Source organism: Cydia fagiglandana, chromosome 12, assembly GCF_963556715.1.
Source record: "Cydia fagiglandana chromosome 12, ilCydFagi1.1, whole genome shotgun sequence".
In the NCBI taxonomy this organism is placed as follows: Eukaryota; Metazoa; Arthropoda; class Insecta; order Lepidoptera; family Tortricidae; genus Cydia; species Cydia fagiglandana.
In genome coordinates, this window is record NC_085943.1 from 6,193,701 (window position 1) to 6,219,032 (window position 25,332).

Sequence of the window (25,332 nt, forward strand, 5' to 3'; positions counted from 1 at the left end):
ATTTACTTGCAAATTAAATTGAAAAGTATCAATATTATTCTCGTCTGCGTTGAAACGCGCATAGCTTTGCCGGCGCTCGCGTATCAAGCGCCAGCGCCATCTATCGAGTGTTATTTCGCAAAATCGGCGAACGCTCTAAGGAATAAGGGCTCTTAAGAAACGAAGCAGGAATATGGAATGCGTGTTGTAAACGTGTTCCTTACTTTATATGAACATACAACGTTTTCCAAAGCCATAACTCATTCTACCTCAAGATTATTTTGTATGGTTATCCAATCACACTATAGAGCTAAAAATACACCAATCTTAAAATTAGATATCTATTCACAATAATACATGTTATTGGCAAATCACGTTCTATTAAAAGGTCTTTGTCAGATTTGATGAGGTGTATTTTTTCCTTAATCCACAATGGTTAACCTCAATGGTATGATGGACTACTGTGAGAAAGAGTCACGCCTATTTGACGTTTCGTCTGAATTAAGTGATTATGTACTTACTTTCACTATTAATAGTTAGTTTAAGACGCATTTTAAGATTTATACTTGCGTTACACGTAGATAATGAACTGTTATTGACGATTTAAAATGCGCATGGACCCCCTGTAATATAGTTTTTTACTTATAGTTTAGGTTCATCTAAAACATATTTAGTTATAGTCTGTCCACTTTTTTAAGATCAAGTACGCCATAGTAAATCTATGGCTAAATAGATGTTAAGGTACTTGGAAATAGGAATGAAATATTTTTATATCTAGAAATTGGGCACGAAAACGGTTTGATTGTCAATAAAATTTCGAAACGTGACTTCACATCTCATAGATGTAGAAAGCTTTTACAAATATTGACGTATTTAAACTATGCATTGTAGAGCACTCCATTTGTCTTGACACTACACTTTGTTTGACACATGTACCCTATATTTGCTTTCTGTCACTGATTCCGTGCTAGCTTTACTCGTGCGAATTTGTTCACTCACTCACTAATTGCACCTTCATACAAACACATTTTTCGCAACCGCAAATGCTTTGCTAAATGAAAAGTATTATTTGTTATTGTCCAATAAATAATAAACTATCTTTTAACATTTTCCACAAATCCAGTCATTCAAAGGTTGCCCAAAGTCAGCAACCAAATGGTAACCTTGATCCGTAAAAGCCAAGCTCCAATTTTGAAACAATGCAACACTAAGATTGGAAGCAAGAACAAACACGGTACGTTCACGAGCAGCTAAGTGCGAAAATGATTTCTACGTACATTGAACACCCTATTAACATACTTTTTGCTTTCTAATACTAAAAGCATAGATGTGGCTCCACAATGCTCTGTCACGAATCACGCAGATCGGCTAATAGATCAATATCGGTGATTTTATCGAACTATGATTATGCTAACTCGATTTATCGGATATCGTTGCTCGCTGAGCTGTTTTGTTCTCTTTGACGGGTGGTATGATCAAAGTAGTCGGTAAAAATTTGTAGAATTTTCAATACGAGTATCGGTTTGTACCTACAGCACAGCACTGGTACTCTACCGTGTCCATTTTATAGGTACCTAATAGTTTTGCGGTGGTTCCTCAATATGTAGAAACTAGCTTAGATAAGGTGTGTATTTATTTCACTTTACTCATTGAATATTATACAATTGTGTTAAGCCAAACTTTTAACCAGCACGATCTATTTTTTACAGGCCTATTCATCTGAATTTTTTTGAAGTATAAGATACTGGTATTTAAATTAAAAGTTGCATCTAATTTCTCTTTTTCTGTTACTACCTATTTTTAAACTGTAAAGATCGAAACTATTTCTTCCAACCTAAGCATAAATAATCAACTATTGTTAACCTCAGTTTATTATATTTACGTTTTGGGTATTGCATTATTATCGCGTACAACAAAGAATGTTGTATTATAATAACATCTTCAGAGATTGTCTAAACGTTACCAAATCGAGTTACATAAACGTCTATAAGAATAAAAGAAGTTGCCACCAATAACAGTTTCGGCAGTTATAGTTCAGTTAACACACAGTGGCCTCCGAACCATCTACACAACTGATAAAACTTTCTGGGCCGTAATTTTCCTAATAGTGCCAATAACTCAAACCGAAAAGTTTCCCTTTTGATGGAATGCGATCTTAATGACCTGTCATTCTGATGAGTTATGTGTTCAAACAACTTGACGCTTCCTACAAATAGATGGCTATGAGCAATTATTAAAAACCGATCAATCATAATCGCCGAGTGAAATTTTATACCATCGAGGGCCTTTGAAGAGTATACTTGACTTGCATGACATGCTTGGTTTGGTAAAAGCTACTGGAAACATCTTTATGGAATGTTGATGAGCTGATGAAGCATGACTTACTGACTATCGAGGGTTCAATTTTATGCATTTACTCCACATAAAAGTATCCGTAGTTGCAGCATCATAAGACCCCAAAAAACATACACTGAAAAATAGATCTGGACGAGATGCTCTATATTCGGAGACAGATCTTGTTTAATCCTGGATGTCCTTGTATGTAATAGTAATATCATCTAAATTTAATGTAATTAATATTGCCTGGCTTGGTGGTTAGAATAACTCATCTATGCACTCAGCAGAGCCCGTAAAAATACCGGAACAAACTCTGAGAATAGCAGCGGCTGTAAGGAATTGCATGGTGGGCGCTGTAGAAATTGCACTTGTCTCTGCACTTGACTACTTGACACTTGTCAACATTTCTCGTAACTCGCGCAATGTATGTGCTCGAACATGTCAAACACCTAGTTTATTGCCGTCTGCGCTCGTAATGTTTAGTGACGTTTTCTGCAAGTTGTTCAGTTTATCCACTATTAAGTTCCAGTTGCACCAACCACATTTAGCGGACTGATCACAGTGACTCAGCAATCACCATGAAAGTTTCCATACAATAAAATTTAGCAAACACTTTAACGGTGACAGAGCGTTTGGTGCAACCGATCCTAAATATTGTTAGAATACTTGACGACGTTCACGCAGTGAGGTGTCAACGTTGCGTTTTTACAAAGCAATGTTGCTTAAACGCTGTGACGAGCCATTAATCCACAATTTTAACTGTCTACCAACCCGTATTTAATTCCTTTATAAAAATAAATTGACAGCTTTTATATAATTTCATTACAAATAATTAATAAAGCATGATTAACAGCCATAATGCGATAATGATTGGCACAAAGCATAAAAGTAGAATCCGTATCGAAAGTTGTGTACATTGGCTGGTAGCTTGTTCCGTAACTCATTAAACACATGTTCATCACGCACAATATAACCTTAATGATAATGAACTCATCTATATTTTATGTCAGTTACATGACGTTAATACTCTTTACAAACGCGAGTTAATAAAAATCAATTTCGCTCATCAAAACGCGATTAAAATATTTACGTTTGTAACGAATTGCGTGCAATTAATATGATTTAAACTCTTTAGATCCGCTTTCACGTTTATTTAGTCTGATGACGAATCATGTTACACCTCTTAAATTTTAGTTAATGCATCTGTAAAGTCATTAACTGTGTACGGTTATTGGAAGAGGCGTGATATATAAATTTCGATAACATATTAGCAGACATCGTGAATTTTATAGCATTATTGGTGCAGCAGAGTGGTGTTAACGGAATTGGTATAGAAAATTACAACTCAAATGGTAAGTTAAGGTTAATATTAACGTAATTAACGCTAATTAATCATTAGGGTTGAAATTGTTTATACCAATTCCGTTAACACCACTCCGCTGCACCGAAAATGCTATAAAATTTACGATGTCTGGACATTGCACACCTCTTTTTCAATCAATAAGTCTTTATAAATAGTAAATGTGTATATAATTAGTATATTATTGGATCTGAATGAAAAATGTTTTGTTTTCTCTTAACATAATTGATTTTCAAGCACCCATTCCAAAACCTACAAGTGTTATTACTTATTAATGACATAAGAAGCGCAGCTTGTCCCATCATTAGTTAAAGCCGATTGCTATTTATCTACCAACAACAGAACTGTTAACTGACCACAAATGTACCTTATGTCATAGGCATAAGGTTCATGAAATGTCATTTAACAATGTTCTCGGTGGTTTAGAACGATGAAATGTTTATTACCTTCTGCCATAGCAAACAATTAAGCTCGGCTTCCTTATCAAGTCGTGAACTCCCACAGGTATGAGATAAATCTGTACCATTATTATATTGCCTTACTAGTATATTATATTGATATTTCTCTACCGGATTCTTCAGTCGCGTGGGTTATGATTTTAAGATTGAGGCAGTTCACAAGAAAATTTTCTTCAAAGCTGATTTTAAAGTTTAGCCATTTTTGCGTGACATAATAACATTTGATGCGATATATTATTTTATTATAGGCCTGCCGTGTTGGTTCGTGAGTTATTAGTGCTAACGAACTAAATAAAGTTTTTGTGTTCTGTTTTCTATTATGCTTAGTAATTAAAACTTTATACACTTATACCGTGACCAGCCTTTTCTTTTTACTATGAAAAATGTTGTTACGGCTGAAGAATCCATTTTACGCTTGCTAGGGTAGACGCTCTTGCCCCGGATCATACTTAAATTAGACCATATTCCCCTAACTAATCTCACGACCCGTATAAATATGAATTCTTCTTCTTGGTCGTGACCTCATGACTCAATCAATCAATCAATGGGTGGGTCGGTCTGAGGGACGTGACTCCTATGGGGTATTCTTCCTATCACTGTTCTCCAGGCCTCTCAATCTTCAGCCATCTGCGTAGTTGCCTGAAGCGAAGTCTGGGTAATATTTTGGACCACATCTGACCATCTCCTGAGTGTACGCCCTCTACTCTTTCGTCCGTCGACACTCCCGGTAATATTAATTAAATATAGAGCATTAGTAACATACCTAGACTTTAAGTACTTAAGCGTAAACTTTTTGCCGCAACTCGGTAACGATGTAGCAGCCTGCGCTTAAATTACTTGCTTTACATATGTGACGTTCTACGGCAAAAGGTACCTTATGGCGGCTGGCGCTTACGTCGCATAGCGCCGCAATAATATTGGAGCGGCGTTAATAATAGCGTAAGCGCCAACCGCCATAAGGTACCTATACCCGTGGGACGTCACATATTCTTGGGCTCATCTTTCTTCTTCGACGTTGCTCGATTTATGTGTGCCTAAACTCAAATGGAATTTTAAACGAACTAGAAATAAACGTTGACGCTTATGCTAATGGTAGTTGGGGGTGTATTGATGTTTTGGTTATGAATTTGGAGCTTTCTTTATTATTGCGAATTACGAAGAAGGGGAGAAAGGGTTTTCGAAGATCTTTTAATCTTACGTTCGTAAGACTTTTTCGACGTATGGTGCTGTTCAAATGGATTAATAGAAATATAGATTTTTTGACAGTATTTTTTATACTAGCATAGTCAACATTCATAATATATTATGTTAATCATACTTTCCTCCAAATAAATGATTAAAGGCTTAACAAACCAGAATGTCATGATGACACTGTTTTTAATAGGTAAAGGTGACATTCAAATGGTAACTGCAGCTGCGTTTCTGTTGCGGCAGCGAACTTCACGTTTCAACACCGCAACAGTAATGTCAATGTCGTAACAATACCTAATGCACCTGCAGTTGCCATCCGCAACTCACCTTTACTGAGACTCCCAAATAAATATTTGGCAAAGGGGTCCGTCGAAAATACTGTTGTTATCAATTATGTGCATGATTGCCTATTATTTCATAATTTGACAGAAAGAAAACTCGTGCGATCTCTACAAATTAACCATGTCTCGAGTATCTCGACACATCTTGAAAAATCTCGAATGGCGCCTGATTTCACACGTACCCCACTTAATTATCGCGATACCTCGATTCGGGGTAACTGTCCGCGGTAGGCGATTTGCGCGAAACGGTAACTTATCTTTCAATATATTCGCGTTGGTTGTGTGAAGGCAGACGTAGCGGGCTCTAAAACCAATATACTTTGGTCTTCAGAGCAGTAACAATAAAATTGAAATGTCGCGTGTCGAAAAAAAAATCGAACATATCTAGGTAATATAGGTGTATCGTGTTTTCATAAGCCAAATACGCTAACTATAGCTATATATCGCTTGAATTCGGCCTATGAAAACCTGACCTGACCCATCAATAAAATTCTATACCTATAAATAATATTAAATATATTAAGAACGGGGGTCACTCACGTATTTTAAGTCGAAAAACGCTCGACATGTTTCACTCCGTACCGAGCCCCCCCCCCCCCCCCCCGTTCCTAATATATTTAATATGTCTGTGTCTCACGGAAGTTTTGTTATAAATAATATTACTTAAATTACCTCGTTTTGGGTTTTAAAGATGTTTGGGCTGAATAGTAGCCCCCTCCGAATAGTGGTCCGCTTTATACTCCTGATTTTACGTTTACCAAGCCGGTTATTAAACCCCTGGAAACAAGAGCACTTGCAGTGCTTCTCGCGCCATTACATATATTGGTAAATGAGCCAGATGCATTTCCAATAATGTCACAAATAGATCTCCAAGTTAAGTAATACTGGTTTACCTAAATTTAAGAGATCCGGCAAGCGTTGGGAACTACACATCTTCTTTGCAATATGCGATCGCGTGCCAAATGTACCGAGATACCGGTACCGGTACATCACGTAACGCCATCTTTAATTGGGTCCGACGAATCGTTTATGTCATTGGACGCAAGTTCACGTAATTTTTCACGTTTTACGTAAAATGTTAGAGTTTTTGAGTGAGTTATAAAACGTTATTGCAAGCGACACGCTCTCGGTTCAATCTTGTATCTTTTTATCTCGTTTAATCCAATTATGTTGTTAAAAGTTGAATTTGCTCCATGTTATGCAGTTCCGGAACATTGTAATTGGGTACATCAACTATTTCTTGTTATTATTCTGTCCCGTCAGCCAGGAGACAATAGTAGCATAGTTTCTTAAAGAGCTGCTGTACCTTCTGCAAACGTGCTTAATACCTATTATGGAAATGCTTTATAACTACCAAAAGTACTAGTATTTTAAGAATGACCCAGGTGACCGTAACCATCAAGAAAAAGTTGATTCACCCAATAATTCAACAAGAAATAAATAGCGATGACGATGTAATTCAAGATTAACTGAGGAATATTCTAAAATTCTCACTTACGTTATTAATTTGCGAAAGTAAAAGGATTTGCAGAATTTACATATCTAATTGGAATCGAGTCTCAGCTGCTAAGATTCTTTGCATTCCACGAGAGTTTGAAATAAAACTATTTTTCATCTTAAAATCCTTAGATTTAATCTGATGAATGCAAAGATTCATTAATTTCAATTATAGCAAGCCTCTTTAAAAGGGTGGTTCTCGATTAAATGGAGCTATTAATATTCTTAAATTATGGTTTCTAACTCACATTTAGAGGACAGCTTTTAAATTTGCATGGCTTCAGACGAAGATTACACGATGTCATAAAATAAATAGATCATACTTAAATTAAAAAATCGCAGACTTATTAAATCATAGAAACACTCATAATCAACATACTGTTGAAACAAATAAATACTTTCATCTATTTGGATGAGCAGCTCCACACTTTCGTATTAACAAAGTTGGAAAGATATTAGCTTCTTAGATAGGTAGTTTTATAATGTTGCCTAAGAAAGCCAATCGTCAACGCGCCGACAAAGTATACTGTTTATTCCAATACTGTCATGATACCATAAGGCCACTACCCCAATATGATACAACTTTGCCAACAATCGTAATTCATTCAGTCATTATGACGTATATAAACCGCTTAAGTAAAGCGTCACGTCCACGTCGCCTCGCGCGACTGATGTTCAAAACTCGCGGCACGAGATCCATCTCAATCATTCCACATCTGTTGACGAGATTTATGTTATTACCTCTACCACCGTCATTTGTCGAAAGCCCTTCATTACGATTATAAACCTGCTTTTTCTTGACGATGCTTAGGCTTCGAAGCATGCGACAACTTTTTGCAGATGTACTGGAGTCAGTTATGTAACGCTGCCATACATGACCCAAAAATTTTTTATTAAGCTATGAGCTTCATCACATCTGATATTTGAGTAATTCTAAGCATTTCTAGCCTGAAGTGGGGGGGAGGGTGGGGTACAAAGACGGCCGCCATCCGTGATCTTTAAAAAAAATCTACTCTGATCCTGGTGGGTACTAGGGCAAGTTTGGTATCATTTTCGTATAAACCAAAGACGTAGAATTCATTGCTGATATTTGTTTTTTCAATTTCATAGTAATTTTACAAGAAAAACGTAAAAAGGTGAAAAATTTGGTTGGAGATTTTTGCTACGCGGAGCCGAAACTACAAAAGATAGAAAGTTGAAATTTGCACACTAGATTACATTTATAAAGTGTACAAGAGATAAGAAGCGATTTTGAGAAATTCAACCCCTAAGGGGGTTAAAAAGGGGATGAAAGTTTGTATGGGGTTCAAGTTTTATTTTAAGCTAGGAATTTGAAACTTCGTAAAACGATATATTATTAAAATACAAGAAAACTAATTTCAGCGTTTTTGAAAATTCATCCCCTAAGGTGGTGAAAAAGGAGTTGTAAGTTTGTATGGATATCAAAAAAATTTTCGAACGCGGGACTTGAATCTTTGTATTTGGGGATATTATTAAAAGACAGGAAAAGTAATTTCAGCGTTTTGTAAAATTCATCCCCTAACAGGGTTAAAAAGGGGTTGAAAGTTTGAATCCATTACAAATCCGAGTAGACACACATTTCTTATTGGCTCCCAGGCTTGAAATGCTTAGAATTACTCAAGGAACATATGTGATGAAGCTCATAGCTTAATAAAAAATTTTTGGGTCAACTTTATAACTGCTTCCGCTAATGCGAAGCGCTTCGAAAACGTGCTACTGAAATTATTGATGCTTATGCTTTTTCTTTTTTTCTTTTCATAATGATTGCTGCTTTTTTAAAGTATTTCCATAGATTCCACAGGATTACACAGGTTTTTTTTTTCATCTACCAAACCAACCAACCCACTAATTGGAATAAAATAATACCAGAATAGTAATTGGACAAAGCATTTTTTATTATTCAATTTCAATATTATTTTATTCATGCTGACTGTGCCTATGTGACTTATAAGTCACTTTGGTTGATAGTGTAAAAAAATCTGGATAATTAACCTTCAGAAATGTACGCTGCATTCGGAGAGACGAATCTTGCAAATGAATCACTATTAAGTATTAAATTCAGACCTAACTAAATTGCCTTCCAATGGATCTAAGTGATCTAACAAAATAAGTGTCACAATCGCCTCTATCCCGAAAATCCAATTTCCCATGAAGCAAGGGTGTGTAATAGAGAATGTGCAATCACACAGCGACTGTATGAACCCGTATCTTTCGCTTACAGCCCAATAACTTTAGTACTAAGTGCTTCAGGACCGTAAGGAGCGAGATTACAATAGTAAACCAACGTTAAAGCAGGGGTTTTCAAGCGGTTTGTCGACGGAGTCTTTGATACAATATAATATTTGTATCAAATACTCTGTCGAAAAAACGAGTGCCTTTATGGTAACATTCCATTTCTAACCGCAGCTGCACTACCGGTACTGAATACGTCGCTGTCATTGTCAATTTCCATAGTAAAATTGACAGTAGTGCAGCTGTCGTTGGAAATGGAATGTTACCCTTACTAGAACTAGAAATGTATTTATGAAGCTATAAGTATCTTTTATTTCTTATATATTCCCGCTTCTACCATTGCAGGCGACTGCACAGTACTTTGTTTTATAAACTTACTTATTTGCAATTTTCACTCGCAAGCTTACGCAACTCTATTTCCATAATATTGAATAACTAGTACCCTGCGAGTCCAGTCGAGTTTATTAAGTTATTTACGTCCCGGCGTCCATTTAAGCAAAGATTCGAGATAGAACTTGCACGGAATAAAACACGGTAAGACCATTAAAAAGTTATGATAAAATATTCTCTGGAATAGGTACTTTCATACTGCATTTTGCATTCCGTCATGTTCGTAAATAAACCAATAAGAAGTTGGAGGATATCATTAGCTAGCGTCGGCGACGCTCGGTGGCTTTATTTTAGTTTAAACAGAGACATATGTTTAATTCACACTGCTAATATCTGAGCAACACATATGCCACATATGCCAGTTGCATCTTCCGCATTTGACAGACTGATCAACGTCAGCCGGCGCGCCGCGGCGGTTTATTATGAAAGTTTCCATACAATAAAATTTAGCGAAGTCTTTAAGAATGACAGTTAGTGCAACCGACCCTTAGTGAGGTTTCGTTTCTATGATGTCCGACTACGCCAAGTACAACGTCAGATTTGGCGCTTTTATTCTTTGTAACTGCCAAGTCGATGAAAACTAGAGTAACGGTCTTTACATGGTTATACACCTATAAGCGTATATGTAATGAACTTCGTAAAATACTGGTGTAGTTTTACACGCTTATTTGTAACGCCAAACATTTTTACTTTTATAACGGTCACTAGATGGCGTTATGGTTTTAAGTGAAGGTCAAAGCACCATAATTTGTGTCTGACACCTCGCCAACTGGCGCCAACTACAAGTCGAATGGGGCACGAGACTCTATGGATACAGATTGTTCATATTAGTTATTAGTCTCTGGTTATAAGCAGCCTGATCTGATATTGCCACTCAGACTAGCGTGGTAATGAGATCCTGTCATACCATTGGATATTTTCTTACTTCGCTCTAATAACACACATTGCATGCGCTTTAAAATAGGGGGAGACCTAGGCAGACAAAAAAGGGCAATTAGCAATGACACAGCGTCTTTGTCGATGAATATGTAGTAAAATGAAATAGTATTGTGACATAAATATTATTAATCAGTTGTCCAAAGAAAGCATACGTAAAACTCCTGTATTTTGAACCAGTGAGTAAACATCTGTGCAATTTCATATTGAACGCACGATAGCCAATATTAAATTTAATATTAATATTACCTACCTACTTATATCATTATGCCGGCTATTATAGTTGCTGGAGAGGTAAGTTGGTGATTACACGCCGGTGATAAAGATATAGATAATACTCGTATAATATTTGCTAGCGTATCTGTCTAGCCAAGTCTATTTAAATAAAACAAAACACAATGCTGACTCGTCGGCTAAATGTGTTTCAAAATTAGCGTATTTATATGCAAAGGTTGGCAGCTACATTTGCAAGAAAAGGTAATGGCTACGGTAAGTCACTTTCCAAGGCAAAAGTGAAATATTCCCGGGCAGAGGTTCTTAATATAACGACCTCGCGACAAATCGATAATTGTTATCCGGAGGCAAACGACGAAACTATGAAACTTTCACTTGTTTTGACCAAGTGTGAAATGTCAGATGAAAATCTAACCACTGTGCGAAAATTTGATCAACACTACAAAGGCGTTAAAACAATATGGAACTTTCTTTTTATATGGCTTTAACCACTACCAGCAGTAAATATAAAACCTCAACGTCCATTCGACGTAATCTGTGTTAAATAGGTAAAACAATCTTCAAAATGAACATGCACTCATGTGGTATCTAATGGATGCATAAAATATTTAAATTCTGTGTTTTGAAGGAGGTTATGACCATATCAAAGACGTATAATCGGCAAAGTACTTTACAGAATTGATTTTATGTCTATCCAACGATACTTAAGCTATTATCGTTACAATGTTAAAATTATTGGTATTTCAACTCCCTTCCGAAACACTTTCGTCGGTGCAATTTCTGTTTACGGCGAGTACAACCTAGTTCTCGGTACCTACGTAAGGTACTATGCCCCTTTCTCTTCTAATTCGCAATAGATAGATAGCAAGTATCTATTACTTGGACTTTCTACCTTGCTTACTGATTAATTAGCCACGATTAGTAACGATGCGACCTTTTTAAATATTTACTTCACCTCGCGAAAGTGAGATTTATTCGAGACGAACCGCGCTTTGATTCAATTAACGCAGTTTAACGAGATCATTTTTTCCCATGATGCTATTGCCACTCAAATTTCACCCAAAATAATGGTATCATAATCATTCACAATTCACATTTTCAAAGATCAAATAATTCATATTGTTCTGACATTTTCAGCTCAAAAAGGAGAAGCTTTCACTGTATTCACAGCGAACTGTACGAATAAATATTAGTCATCTATTTAGTAAACTCTTAGACATGTTATTCCTAAAGATAATTTGAAATAGGAATTCTTTTGTCCAGATCCTAACATCCTGAAACCAATTAAGTGACAGCCATGTCTGAGTGCAACAAAAGAACTTTCAAAGTTAAGAAAATGCCCGTTCATTCATTAACCATGATAGATTAACTGCATAAGAGAGAAAGTTTTCCTAAAGAATAGCGTCTTTAACCAAAGTAAATTTGTTGCCGGACAAATTTTTGCGGGCGACTATTTTGGCGACCACAAAGTAACTAATGGCAGGAAAGTACCGCGCGATGTGATTAGACATTGTTTTTTCTTATGATCTTTCACAGTATTTGATGGATGGAAAACGATTTATGTAAGAAGTTTCGATAGTTTGTGCTCGATGCCGCCTTCATATATAAGCAACAATTGAACGTTGATTATATAGACATTCATTATTAAGCCCTTTATTTAGAATGTTTGTAAAGTTTAATTTATTATAAATTATAATTTGATTTACATATTCGATGTTATTATTCTGTCATGTGATCATAATGATGGCTACAAGGTGTAAACTTTTCCGTTTCGGTTCATCTATTACTCGTTGTGTCCAAAATAAAAAGTGTTTATATAATTTTTGCCGAATTTCCGAAAGGAAATTTCGTAGCTATAACTGCTGACAACTAATTTATTATCAAATGATAAACTTAGCATATGTACAATTGATCATTTTAATATTAAATAAATCACATATAACATACAATAATTTCCCAGGTAAATAGCTCTTGAGGATAATCTATTACATTGTCTTGGTAAGCATATTGTTCCGACAAGTTCCGCGTCCGGGCTTACAAGCGGAGCCTAATGACTGAAAATAGGAGTTCCTATACGATAATTACTTAGTTTTTTGTTTAACTTACACCTGAATGTATTCCATTGTTATTTTAATTTTTGTGTAATTATGGATAATGGAATGTTGGTGAAATAGTCGAAGAATGAAGTCCGCATATTTTAGCAATTTAGTTCGCTGTTTAAACAGTGTTAGCTCATGTAACGAATAATTACAACTAAACGTTTAGAAAACGCTACATGAGAAATTGCGTTTTTCACTTTACTAGCAAAGAAAACACTATTTGGTTTGAGTTCATTATGTTTACGCGATGACCCGTGGCAGGTAAACGGCATCATTGATTAAACTGTCTTATTCTGAATATCACACAGCGAGCAATTCACGATTAATGCTCTAGGCTACAAATGTCTACAAACCGTAACATAGCCCGTTTTTATTGTAGAACCTTTTTCTACCATTCCAGGCAACCAGATAGAGCTGCTAAGAAATAAATAATTCATATCAATTTGCACAATTAATGTGGGAAAGCATTTCTGTTGAATGCACAGTAACCTTTCTCTAAGGGCTCATTAGGCGATATTTATGTGCTGACTATGAACTGACAGCGGAGGGTGATATCACAGTTCTTCCCAGCAATTTACGCCCGTGTTAGAACATATTTTGCGCAAAGTGCGAACATTATTTACGTTTAGGGCCACGCCGTTAAATCGGCGCTAATGATAGAATTCAGTGCCCGTAAAAACTAGGAAAGCTTTGGCTATTAGAGTGTAACTGATTAGGAAAAACAACGTTTGAATCACTGACCTCTTTTTTGGTTTGATCGTTGATCTTGACGTTGTTCTGCGCGGGTTTGTCGCGGAGGGGGAGGTAGCCCTCGCGGCTGTCTGCGGAGTCCGAGACGGTGGTCTCCGGCTGCGTGCTGGACTCCACGGTGGCAGTACTCGTCCCAGAATCCGTGGCCCTGGATTCGGTTCCAGTGCTCAAAGTCGGCGCAGTATCCTTCGGCCCTTCGGCCGTCGTTCCCGAAGTGTCGTACTCGGAAACTGTCTCCGTACTATCCGTGTTCGACGTCGTCTCTGTATCTTGGACGGTTGGCGTTTCCGTCGTCCGCACGACCGGCCGTATCGTGTAATGCTTCGTCGGCCGATAAGTGGATGGAATAGTCGCGTCTTTGGTCGGAACTGGTGATTGAATTTTAGTGGTTTGAGTTTTGAATTCCACCGTAGTTTCCGGCGCTTTATGGGCTACTTTTTTAGTTTTCGGTTGAATAGTTGCCGTGGAATGGATCGCGGGTGTTGTTTTTGTTTTAGTGGTTTTACGTAGGGTCGTTCGTTCTTCGATGGTGGTGGGTTCAACGGTAGTTATTGTTGTTTGTGGGGGTGTACGGTCAGCGGGTGGGTCTAGCATGGATTGTTTGGGTGTTCGGGAGGGTGGGAAGAAGTAGTCCATGATGGCAGGGGATCGGTTCCTATTGGTCGGGAGCCATGCCCAGGGGTTGAAGTCGATGAGGCGCGGATGCGGGGGTTCGGCGGCGGCGGACGCGACAAACGCGGCGAGCACGGCGAACGCGAACAGAACGTTGAGGCGGGCCATCGCGCGTGCGGCCGCGGCGACGATACGAGCGGGACTGCGCCGGCGCCGCTCGCCGGGGCGCGCGAACGCAGCCCTCTACAATACTATACTTACAGTTGTGTAATATGAAATTTCGTATGAATACCACGAAAGCTTTTTTATAGTTCACTAGATGCTACGACTTTTTTTCATTTCAAGTAGTACCTCAAACGTTTTCGTTCGTTCGTCTAATTATATCATCTCCTAAATATGTGTAGCACCGCTTTTACTTTTCCGAACTTAAGTTATTACTTGTGTATGTAAAGTTTATTTATACAAATTCGCCTGTTTAGGATTAAGTAGACGAAAATAAAATGTTTGGGTAGGTAACTATAGATATTTGAATCTACGAATACAAGGTGTTAAAAACATCTGAACATGCACCAAATGCCGTGTAGATATTTGTGAGTTATTTGTTCCCTCCTATGGATATGACAACAGGCTATAAAGGCAGTTAATTACATTCACATAAAAAAATTATTCAACGGTTAAAACGAACTGTTGTATTATTTCATTTGTTTTACAACCTCAAGTTATTTATACTGTAATTTCCTTCCTTTTACGCATTGCACTAATTAAAACCACAGTAACGGTTTCTCTTGAAGGTAACCGAAGTGGGCAGCCTGTAGAATACGCATCGTTTATTTTTTGCCCCAAAAATTTTGCATGTCGGTCACTGAAGTTGGTTCTTGCGCCAAAAAACAGAAAAAATATCGCGAACTTTATTCAATAAGCTGAGCCTTCCGGGTGGACGGCGAATTTGGTCAAAACAACAGTAAACACAACCAACAAAAGGGGCTAAATACCTATAACAGTTGATTACCGAGAACTAAGGGGAAAGAAATATGATCGAATACTTGCAAAAATATGATAAAATAAGGGAACGTATTTATAATTTTAAAATTTAACTGCTTTGCAAGACCGAAGTGATCACAAAATATAGATAGATGGATAGTCATTTATTTGGCAGCTGCAAAAACACACAATATAAAGTTTATACATATATCACCATAGAAAAAAATACACTTACATAATATCATACCGATTAGTCCGATTACATTCAATTGATGGGCAGTGCGTGAGATGAATCATATTTTTATAAATGAAAAAAGACTTACTTGGCCATTTTTTTTTGTTGGCCAATTCCTTTCTCTCGTGTCCTGTAATAGAGACAGGACAAACCATTTTAAAGTTTATTTTTATCGCTATTAATCTTATTTCTTTGTTCTTCTAATCCATGACATCGTATCTAAAAATCTGGAGCAATTGGTTGTTTTTTTTTATAGAAAAACTCAGTTTTCTAGAGTAGAAAACAAAAAATAATAGAATAGAGACAAAAATTTTATGAAGGTTGAATTTTGAATACTCAAATTAAATATGTACCTACTTTTATGCAAAAATACGGTACATAGTTACATTAACTTATAGATACTGTTACATACCTACTTACGTTTTTTATGCGTGGCGCAAAGAGTTTAAAAAACCAAATCCAGTCCTAACTCAAAAACCAATACAAATCAGCCCCTGTGGTACTTGTACCGTTATTCAATCATAAGCTATGAAATCCGATGCGTGCCTACACCGATGCACGTCTTTAAAATCGGGCCCAAATCGATAAACCCCCGAAATGCTACCACAAACCGTGTAATGTACTCGTCTTGATTCTGATCTTCCAAACCCTTACCGAAAACACCTGAGGTATCAACCAGGGTAAGTTGATCTCTAAGTACGTACTGTGTTTGAAGTTTTCTGGATCATGGATTTACTGGTAAGGTACGTTGGAGGATGCAATGATAGCTCTTATGCGCTCCATTTAGTGCTAAATTTCACTGGTTACCAATAATTGTATATAAAATATTGACTGTATCAATGTTACGCCCAGTCCGTTTTGGACAGACTCTGTTTTTTTTAGATATTTGAATTATTGTGGAATTTGATTTTACTCTTAAAGTAAAATTCAAACGACCCTTTCATGTGACATAACTATGGTTAATGTGCACAAAATTTTGTATAAATATTTTCCATAATATCAATATCCAAGGGTATATTTTTGTATAGAGAAGCACGCTTCCACTATCTTCCTAAAGAGATTAGAAACAAAATTATTGTTAACTATCTGATGCTTTATAAAACCGTGAAGAAAAGAATTGTAGACGTAATGCAATATTATAATAGGTATCAGCCGACTGTGGCCAATATGATGTTGAAGGGTAATGAAAGTAGCTATAAGATTAGCTAAAAAAACAATACAGCAGTGTTGGTCATTAGTATTATGTGATCAGTAGGTAAATACGTCGGAGTAAATAAAAGCAATACTCAATTGCCAATAATATCTTTTGAGAAAAACATGTTTTTATAAAATATACTTACGAGAAAAAAATCAGGTTTTGACGTAACCGTATAAATTGAGTTGCCTACAAAATTACCAGACATTGTTGACGTAAAGTTTATCTTCTTACGAGATTTCGCGGAAAAAACGGAGGCGGATGATACCCGCCTAGATAATCGAGAACACGTATACTTCACGTCTGCTTAAATCACATCTTTATATAGGATCAAAGGTTTCATTGCAGTGGGGAAATTGTCGAGCGAGTAAAAGAAAATTACATATGTTGAAATGATTAAAAAATGTATTGTTGTAAAAAAACTAGGCGAATACAAAAACTTACACAATTTTTAACGCTTACTTCAATCATCATCATCATCATTTCAGCCTATATACGTCCCACTGCTGAGCACAGGCCTCCTCTCATGCGCGAGACGGCTTGGGCCACAGTCCCCACGCTAGCCCAATGCGGATTGGGGACTTCACATACACCTTTGAAATTCTTCGCATCTGCGAAGGAAACCTGTCATACATCTGTATGACAGGTTTCCTCACGATGTTTTCCTTCACCGAAAAGCTAGTGGTAAATATCAAATGATATTTCGCACATAAGTCCCGAAAAACTCATTGGTACGAGCCAGGATTTGAACCCGCGACCTCCGCATTGAAAGTCAGACGTCATATCCACTCGGCCACCACTGCTTCGTCGCTTACTTCAATAAGAGAAATCAATTATTAATGGTCTACAGACGTACCTATTAAGTTAAATATCATTCTATACTACTACTACCTACACTCCTAATTGTTTTCAGTTTTGAACATAATACTAAATGTTATATTTACATAGGTCTGTACTCTGTAGGTTTAATTTACCGCGTTGAAACGTGAGAATACAAAGATAGTAAATAAATTTATGTTGCAAATAGAACCGTGTATAACATTCACTACTCAATTTATCAGACAAAAGTAGTTGTCATGGAAGAAACAACAAGCAAGGAAGAAAAATGTTGAAGACAACTACTTAGTTGTTGAACTGAACACGCCTTATAGCTAAAAAGATTCCATATTTGGTAATGTTTCTCTGCCTAGTCAAGGAGCACGCCTTTCATCCGTGCGGTTATCTATTCTCAGTAAAAGTTTACTTTTTTTCAACATTCGCGCACTTCCAAACCGCATGCCGCACGTCAGTCGCCATTATAGCAGATTTCGCAGATCTCTAGTCCTTGCCACTTTCACGTCTCCGCCGTGTCCTTAAGCTAGATTGGGATCAGGAGGCACGCGACGCGTCGCAATGCATGTGTCCGACTGTCCGACATTGTGGAAATGCGTCCGGCCGGTTGTTGTTGCTGTTTTAATCTTTTGCAAGCTGATTTTTGGTGACGTTGACGGTTGGTTGGCTTTGATAACGTTACATTCAAAGAGGCGCTTCAATATAAACATTTTGTTTTGCGAATATAGCAAACACACATTGTGTTACCTAACAATTTTCATACCGTTCAAATTCAATAAGCCTAACGCAGATACAAATGAAAAACTACAAGATCAGGTGTAAGGTCCAATTACGTAACTTGAAAATATGTGTCTCTTCACGTTACTGCAATGCATGTAAAACTAGAACATTAAGTATAACTCTAAATTGTCATAAACGTTGGACAGATTTAAAATGCCTTTGAAATCGGTTTGCAAAATCACCTACGCTTAAATCTAAAGACGCAATGCACGTGAATGTACGTTGCTGAGCTGGTGTAATGTGCTCCTGGGGTGCGCGCAGATTAAAAATGATCTCTAAAGCCGACCACTGACTAACAGGCCGCCGGACGATATCGGCCTAGAACAAAAATTTGACAGCTCCGAACAACTGACCGGCCGATATCGTCCGGCGGACTGTTAGTCATTGGTCGGCTTAAGAGTATTCGACCGTTTCGGCACTCAACTGCACTTTACTGACCAGACCCGCCTCGTCACTGCCATAGCGTTACTCGCATTACCACCGGAGAAAACGACAAATTCCGTTAGACCAGCGGTGACGGCAACCATAAGTCACCGTACGACGCAGTGCTATCTATCAGTACCTTAACTTGTTTACAATCAATTTGCATTTACTTGTTTACAATCTTTTATTGGTATTTATTGGTAAAATAAAGGTGGTGTTGGTCGTTTAACAACTTAATCGTTTTATTTATTCGGTGTTAATAAATGACAATAATTTACTCCGCTATCTTTGTAAGCTGACAGTCAAGAATCGGTAATCTTAAGAGGAATATTGGATGAGCTTTCCAATAGGTCTATAACTGCCACAAAAATTGAATGAATATCTTAAATCGTTATTTTTGTGCCTATAAATTAAATCAATCAACAAAAATAGTAAAGAGAATTTTCTTAACTACGAGTAATAACATAAGTACTTAAGGTATCTCTACACCGCATTTTATCATTTATTTTTACGGATCTCAATAAAATTTCAATATCAAGTATCAAGGTACTGATTCACTTCTTTTGTACAGGCGGGCGCGCCCAGACGCTCAACTCATTCTGCCGTATTCGAACTTCAAGATATTCATAAGAGACGACACGTACTAGATCCAATCTAGATACGTTATAGTTTAGATATCAACTAGTTCTCCTTTGCAGCGCAATTCGGGCAACCAATGTCACTTTTACGATAGATAGAGTAAGATATCTATTAGATGTGAATAGGATCTCTAAGTCATATCCTGTGGAAATTGTTCAAGAGTATCTCCAGAATCGCGCAAATGTCGAATTTGACAGGTTAGATCTTAAAAACATCGTTATCGTATATTGGTATATTGGTGATGTCTACAAGATATCAAATAGATGTCTATTTCAAAATCCGAATCGGGCCCATTAATCTTGCTAGAACTCGATACCTTGTACTTTCAGTGTCTAATCATTCAGCAATAAAACACGTTTTACAACAGAACTAGGAAACATAAAAGTTAAAGGTACGTTTGATTAAGGCTCGGTTGTACCAAAACGTCCGTCACTTTTAAGGCGTTCGTAATATTTTATTGTATGGGAAGTTTCATAGTTCACTGTTAACTTGCTAAGTGAGATTTATCAGTCTGCTAATAGTGGCTGGTGCAACGAAGCCCAATGAGAGCGTCTTCTAGCGTCATCCGAGCGTCATGAATATTTTTGATGACTCTCAAGAATGACTGGTCGTGACAAAATCGGACTTGGAGAAAACTGAATACTATCCCCCAACAACCCTGACGCCATCATTGATGTTTAATTTATGTAATTTTTTCTTCATCCAGGTAAACAAAATGTGAATAATTGAAATGAATAATGATTTGGATATTATACCAACATTCAATCATTTATTATTTGTGTAGTATTTATTATGTATTGTGGACCCATTGAGGAATTCAATTAAAATAAAGTTTTTTTAGGTAGTAGTACCTACATCAAACTAAAACCATTTACAAAATCAGTAAATCACACACTCTGATTGAATCTCGCCTTAAATGCTTTCTCACGTTTGATTAAGTCGGCAGGAAACTGCCGGAAAAAGCTTTCGCTTTGCAATCAGCACATAATAAAATAACAGTACTTGTTATACGATTGAAAAGCCTAAGTGAACTAACCGTGAAGTCGGTGCGATTCGTTGAAGTTATCTTAATGCAAGTTATAGAACTGTCATTGGAGAATGATTCCCATAAAGCCACAGATATATAAGTACAAGCATGCCCTCTTTTTTGGTTTACCGGAAAAACATGTTTAGAGAACATACCGTGGAAAGCATTAAATTAAAAGGTCATAAATCATAAGTAGTCACAAGGTTTCACATTTTTCCTCCCCTAGTAACTCAACCCGCCTTAGTTTCCAAATTGCAAAATTTTCTTTTTTTATTTATAAGTAACAAAAAACTAAAATTATTAACCTGAACGTTTGTATGTTTCAATTTTTATTTCATTGTCACGCATAAATTTCGATGCACTTTGCCAGATTTCGGAAAACTATAGATGAGAGGGTGGGGACAATTTAACGAATTGTGCGCGGACGTAAACAATATATTACTAATTAAAGGTTGGTTGCACCAAACAGTCTGTCACCATTTAACCGTTCGCTAAATTGTATGGGAAGTTTCATAGTTCGCTGTTGAGTGACGTTGATCAATCGGCTAATTGCGGTTGGTGCAACTGGCCCTAAATCGTCTGTCAGTGTCTTCACAAAAAAGTTTTTAAAATAAATCTACTTCCCGATTTTTTTTTAAACAATGTTGTCTTATTATGTCGATACAATAGACGTCCTATTGACAGATATGTCTGCTCTAAAGCTAATCTTGTGGCGTAAAACAATGAAGCGGCTGTATAAGTGCCGTTGTTCGTTTTCTCTTCTGATAAGTAGGCTTCTGCCTTTTTATCCGTCTGTACGTTGAAGATAGATTGTAGGTAGTCATCTACTCATCTACAATAATATCTTGCACAACTAAACTCGCGAAAATATCTGAAAAAATTGTACGCCATATTATTATTGCGTGCCTTATTGTACGTACACGTTAATAAGTATATATTTAGTATTTTACGAAAGGCCTGTATAAATTATATTGACCACAGAAACATTTTTGTATTTTTATTATTAACACCAACATAAAACATGTATGTTATTTTTAATATGTATTTTTGTACAATAAAGAGTTTACTATATTACCTACTACTAAAACATAAACAATACATATTTTCGAAGCATCGTGGTAAAAGCGACGAAAATTTCTGCCCCGTTTGACATGCGGGGACTATGTAGTAAACCACTCCCTTACTAACAAAAAAAACCTTTTATTAAATTAAGCTACATTCAGAACAGACAGATATCAATATCACCTTTCTAGGCGAAACAAATGTCGCTTATCGCATCGCATTTTTATCGCAATTTGAAAAAGAACCGTACATTGTACCGAAATCGTGGACATTATGGGACCGCCTCGCCTGCGCCGCTGGTCCGGCGGAATCCATGCCTGTTCAGTTCAGTTCAACCAAATATTCAGCATTATTAAATTTCCGGTACATCTTGTCCCCGCAGTGTTGTCAGATCGAATTGTGATATTCGAAAATCTGTGGTTTTAAAAAGGTACCTATAAATAAATAATTGTTTTTGTTGATTTTTATAGTATTAAATATTTATTTTTCACGACGTACGAAGGGTTTTTATAGAAAGGGCTTTGGGCCGTAAATTTTTGCAGCGCCCTTTATTTCAACGGTAACGGCCCCGGGCCGTATCTACTCTTTCAATATTGTGATTAATCCGTTATGTTTGCGATGTTTTTCATAACCCAAGGTTAAATACTGATAAATATAAAATAATATTTCGTAATTCGGTAAGTTCCGCTTAATATGTACATATCTACTGTTTGAATCTAATACCTTTAAACGAGCAATTCTTGTTTATTTATATATATCGGGGATCTCGGAAACGGCTGTAACGATTTCGTTCAAATTTGTTACATGGGGGTTTTTAGAGACGATAAATCTATCTAGTCTTATCTCTGGGAAAACGCGCATTTTTGAAGTTTTTGTGTTTTCTGAGCAAAGCTCAGTCTCACAGATAATTGTTATTTGATAGCAATAAAGAACATATAATTGTATTCCAATACATATATTATTCCGATAAATTTATTAGAGCCTGTTCGGAAAGAGAAGAAGAAGAATGGTGGGAAGTGGAATGTATTGGGCCCCATACGTTCCACGACTCTTCTCTTTCCGCACAGACTCTATTACCTACGAGAAGGGGTTTGACCTATTGTTCTTTACAGTTTCCTTACAGTTTGCAGATTTTTTAGTTGATCTGGCAACATTTCCGCAAAAGGTACATACCATCCGAAACGTGAATTCGCGTTGAATCAGCGAGCAATTGCTCTCGTGGATGGAACGGGTGCCGGGAACTAAAGGGCCGTGAAATTCCGATTCGGTGAACAGGTTGCCCTTCTGTGATTATCACAATACGGTATTTGCTGTGGAACATTTGGGCAGCCATGGTGGGCACCGAGTTAAATTTATTTACAAAAAAAAGGAGGTCGTTTAAAGTATAGGGTGATACTTGTTAATTGCGCCGGAAAACCAATTTTCTCGAGAACACAATGAAAATAGGTTTATTGACAAAAAATTATGATACGAGCTTTTACCGCTGATTGAACTGTTTTTTTCGACAGGCAACTAATACTTATAGAGACAATTCTAATAATATTTACTGTAATAATATTTTTAAGTAGGTTGTAAAATGTTAATTATTTAATTTTGTCTAAATTGTAATAATAATCTTTGTGTAATATTTTTTAATGTGTTGTTACCTGTAAATTATTTATTTTTGTCTTCCTTTATGTAATACATATCGCGCATTGGATTACTCTGTAAAGTGGTACTGTATACTTGATTATTAAATAAATAAATAAATAAATTCTAACTCAACACAATTAGGTTGCGTTGTTTAACACAGAGTTCCTATAGCCACCTCTTGTATCCATGATCAGATCGGGTCGATTGTACCATACCAATATTGCATTGTCACAACAACGTATGGGAAGTTTCAGCTCAATAGAACGGAAGGATGAGTCTTATTTATTAGATGAATTATCTGTCTTTATAAAATGGGGTGTTTTAAATGTGATTTTTGTTTTGCGTTTACAGTCCTGACTTCCTTATATCGATGCGATGAATTACTTTTCACACAAGGATACCAACAACAACATAATTACATAATTATAATTATGTTATTATTCACCATCTCAGCCGAAAGATGTCACTTCTGGACAAAGGCCTCCCCCAAGGATCTCCACAACGAACGGTCATTCGATGCCCTCAACCAACGGTTTCCCGTGACTTTAACCAGATCGTCGGTCCATCTAGTCTGGGGCCTTCCCACGCTTGCTACTCCACTACACGCTTATTACTAATAATACTAAAAATATTATAAATAAATGAGTATGAGAACTAATCCTTATCTCGGTGAAGTAAGTTTTACGAATAGAATAATAGAAGTAACTATGTACCTATGTGTATGTAGTATGTACCTATATGTGTATGCCTTTCATGGGCGACACTAGGCACGTAGACGGTTAAACGAACTCTCATAGAATTTTATCGTCATAATTTTATGAATAGGAATTAGCTTCGTAGGTATATAGAAAATGTGGAATTCGAGGATGCGACAGGCCGTAACCTGAGGTTAACTTGAATGCCCGGCGGTAATAGATGATATGTAATCTAAGCATAAATTCGCCTTTATGCCTTCATCATATTTGCTTCCCCATTTTGATTGGAGCTTACCGTAAGTAAGCGGTATGTAAATACCACAAACACATAATTGCTTATTAGCAATCATATAATTATTAGTAATCTTATAATAATATATTGCTTTTAATATATTTAAACTAATGTATTTTTACTCGTAACTGTAGTGTGCTACTTTCCTTATATGTACTTAAAATAAAATAAAATAAAATAAAATAGCCTTTTATTTCGACCTTAAATTTTTAAATGGTACATTTTGTCATGTTATTGGATATTTGTCAAATTATTCATATTAGTCAAACATATTACACTATTATTATTATTGTTTGTATCTACATTTATTGTTACTAATTATTATAATTTTTAAATATTTAGAATAAGGTTGTTTGTCATTTTTGTTAGAGTTGACATCGGTCGACTTGCCTCCCGGCATAGGCCTCCCCTAAGACCTTCCATTCCTCTCTGTTCGTTGCTCTTCTTGTCCATGTCCATGTTGGTCCAGCGATAGCTCTAATGTCGTCTTCCCATCTGCGGTATGGTCTGCCTCTTTTCCTCTTCCCGTCTTTGGGGTACCAGGTTGTAACAATTTTTGACCATTTTTGTCCTGGCTCTCTGAGCATGTGTCCGGTCCATTTCCATTTTAGGCTATCTGTTACGTAGGATACATCCCTTAAATTTGTGTTTTTTCTTATGGTGCTTAGTCTTATTTTGTCTTTCTTTTTGATGTTGAGAATACTTCTCTCTATGTTGTGTTGACATACTTCTAGGGATTTCCTATTTTTTTGTGTTAAGGCCCACGTTTGGCAACCATATGTCATGCTAGGGAGGATGCAAGAGTTGAACAGTTTACTTTTGTGTTTTAGTGGGATTTCCGGGTTCTTCATAACCTCTTTCCATGACCAGTATTTTTTTCCATGCAATACACACTCTGTTTTCTGTTTCCTTGTCATTCTGGTGTTCTGGAGAAATTATTTGTCCTAAATATGTGTATTCATTTACGTATTCTATTATGTTGTTGTTTATTGACATTTCAATTTTTTGTCCATTTGTCATAAGTTTAGTTTTTTCGGTGTTGATTTCCAGTCCCACTTTCCTGCTTTCATAAGAAAGTTGGTGAAGCATTTCCTGCAAGTCAT

General features: G+C 36.6%; 2 protein-coding genes across 2 annotated transcripts in view; one reads left to right on the forward strand and one right to left on the reverse strand.

The window, feature by feature from the left end:
- The window catches only part of LOC134669476 (dystroglycan 1), a 141,062-nt gene extending 126,361 nt beyond the window's left edge, over positions 1-14,701 (reverse strand). Inside the window, exon 1 of the mRNA XM_063527060.1 lies at positions 13,817-14,701. Within this exon, the coding sequence (XP_063383130.1) occupies positions 13,817-14,605 (789 nt within the window). The 5' untranslated portion in view covers positions 14,606-14,701. The remainder of the gene's footprint in view (positions 1-13,816) is intronic.
- Positions 1-25,332, forward strand: part of LOC134669473 (elongation factor-like GTPase 1) — a 260,990-nt gene that overhangs the window by 135,689 nt on the left and 99,969 nt on the right. The window lies entirely within an intron of this gene.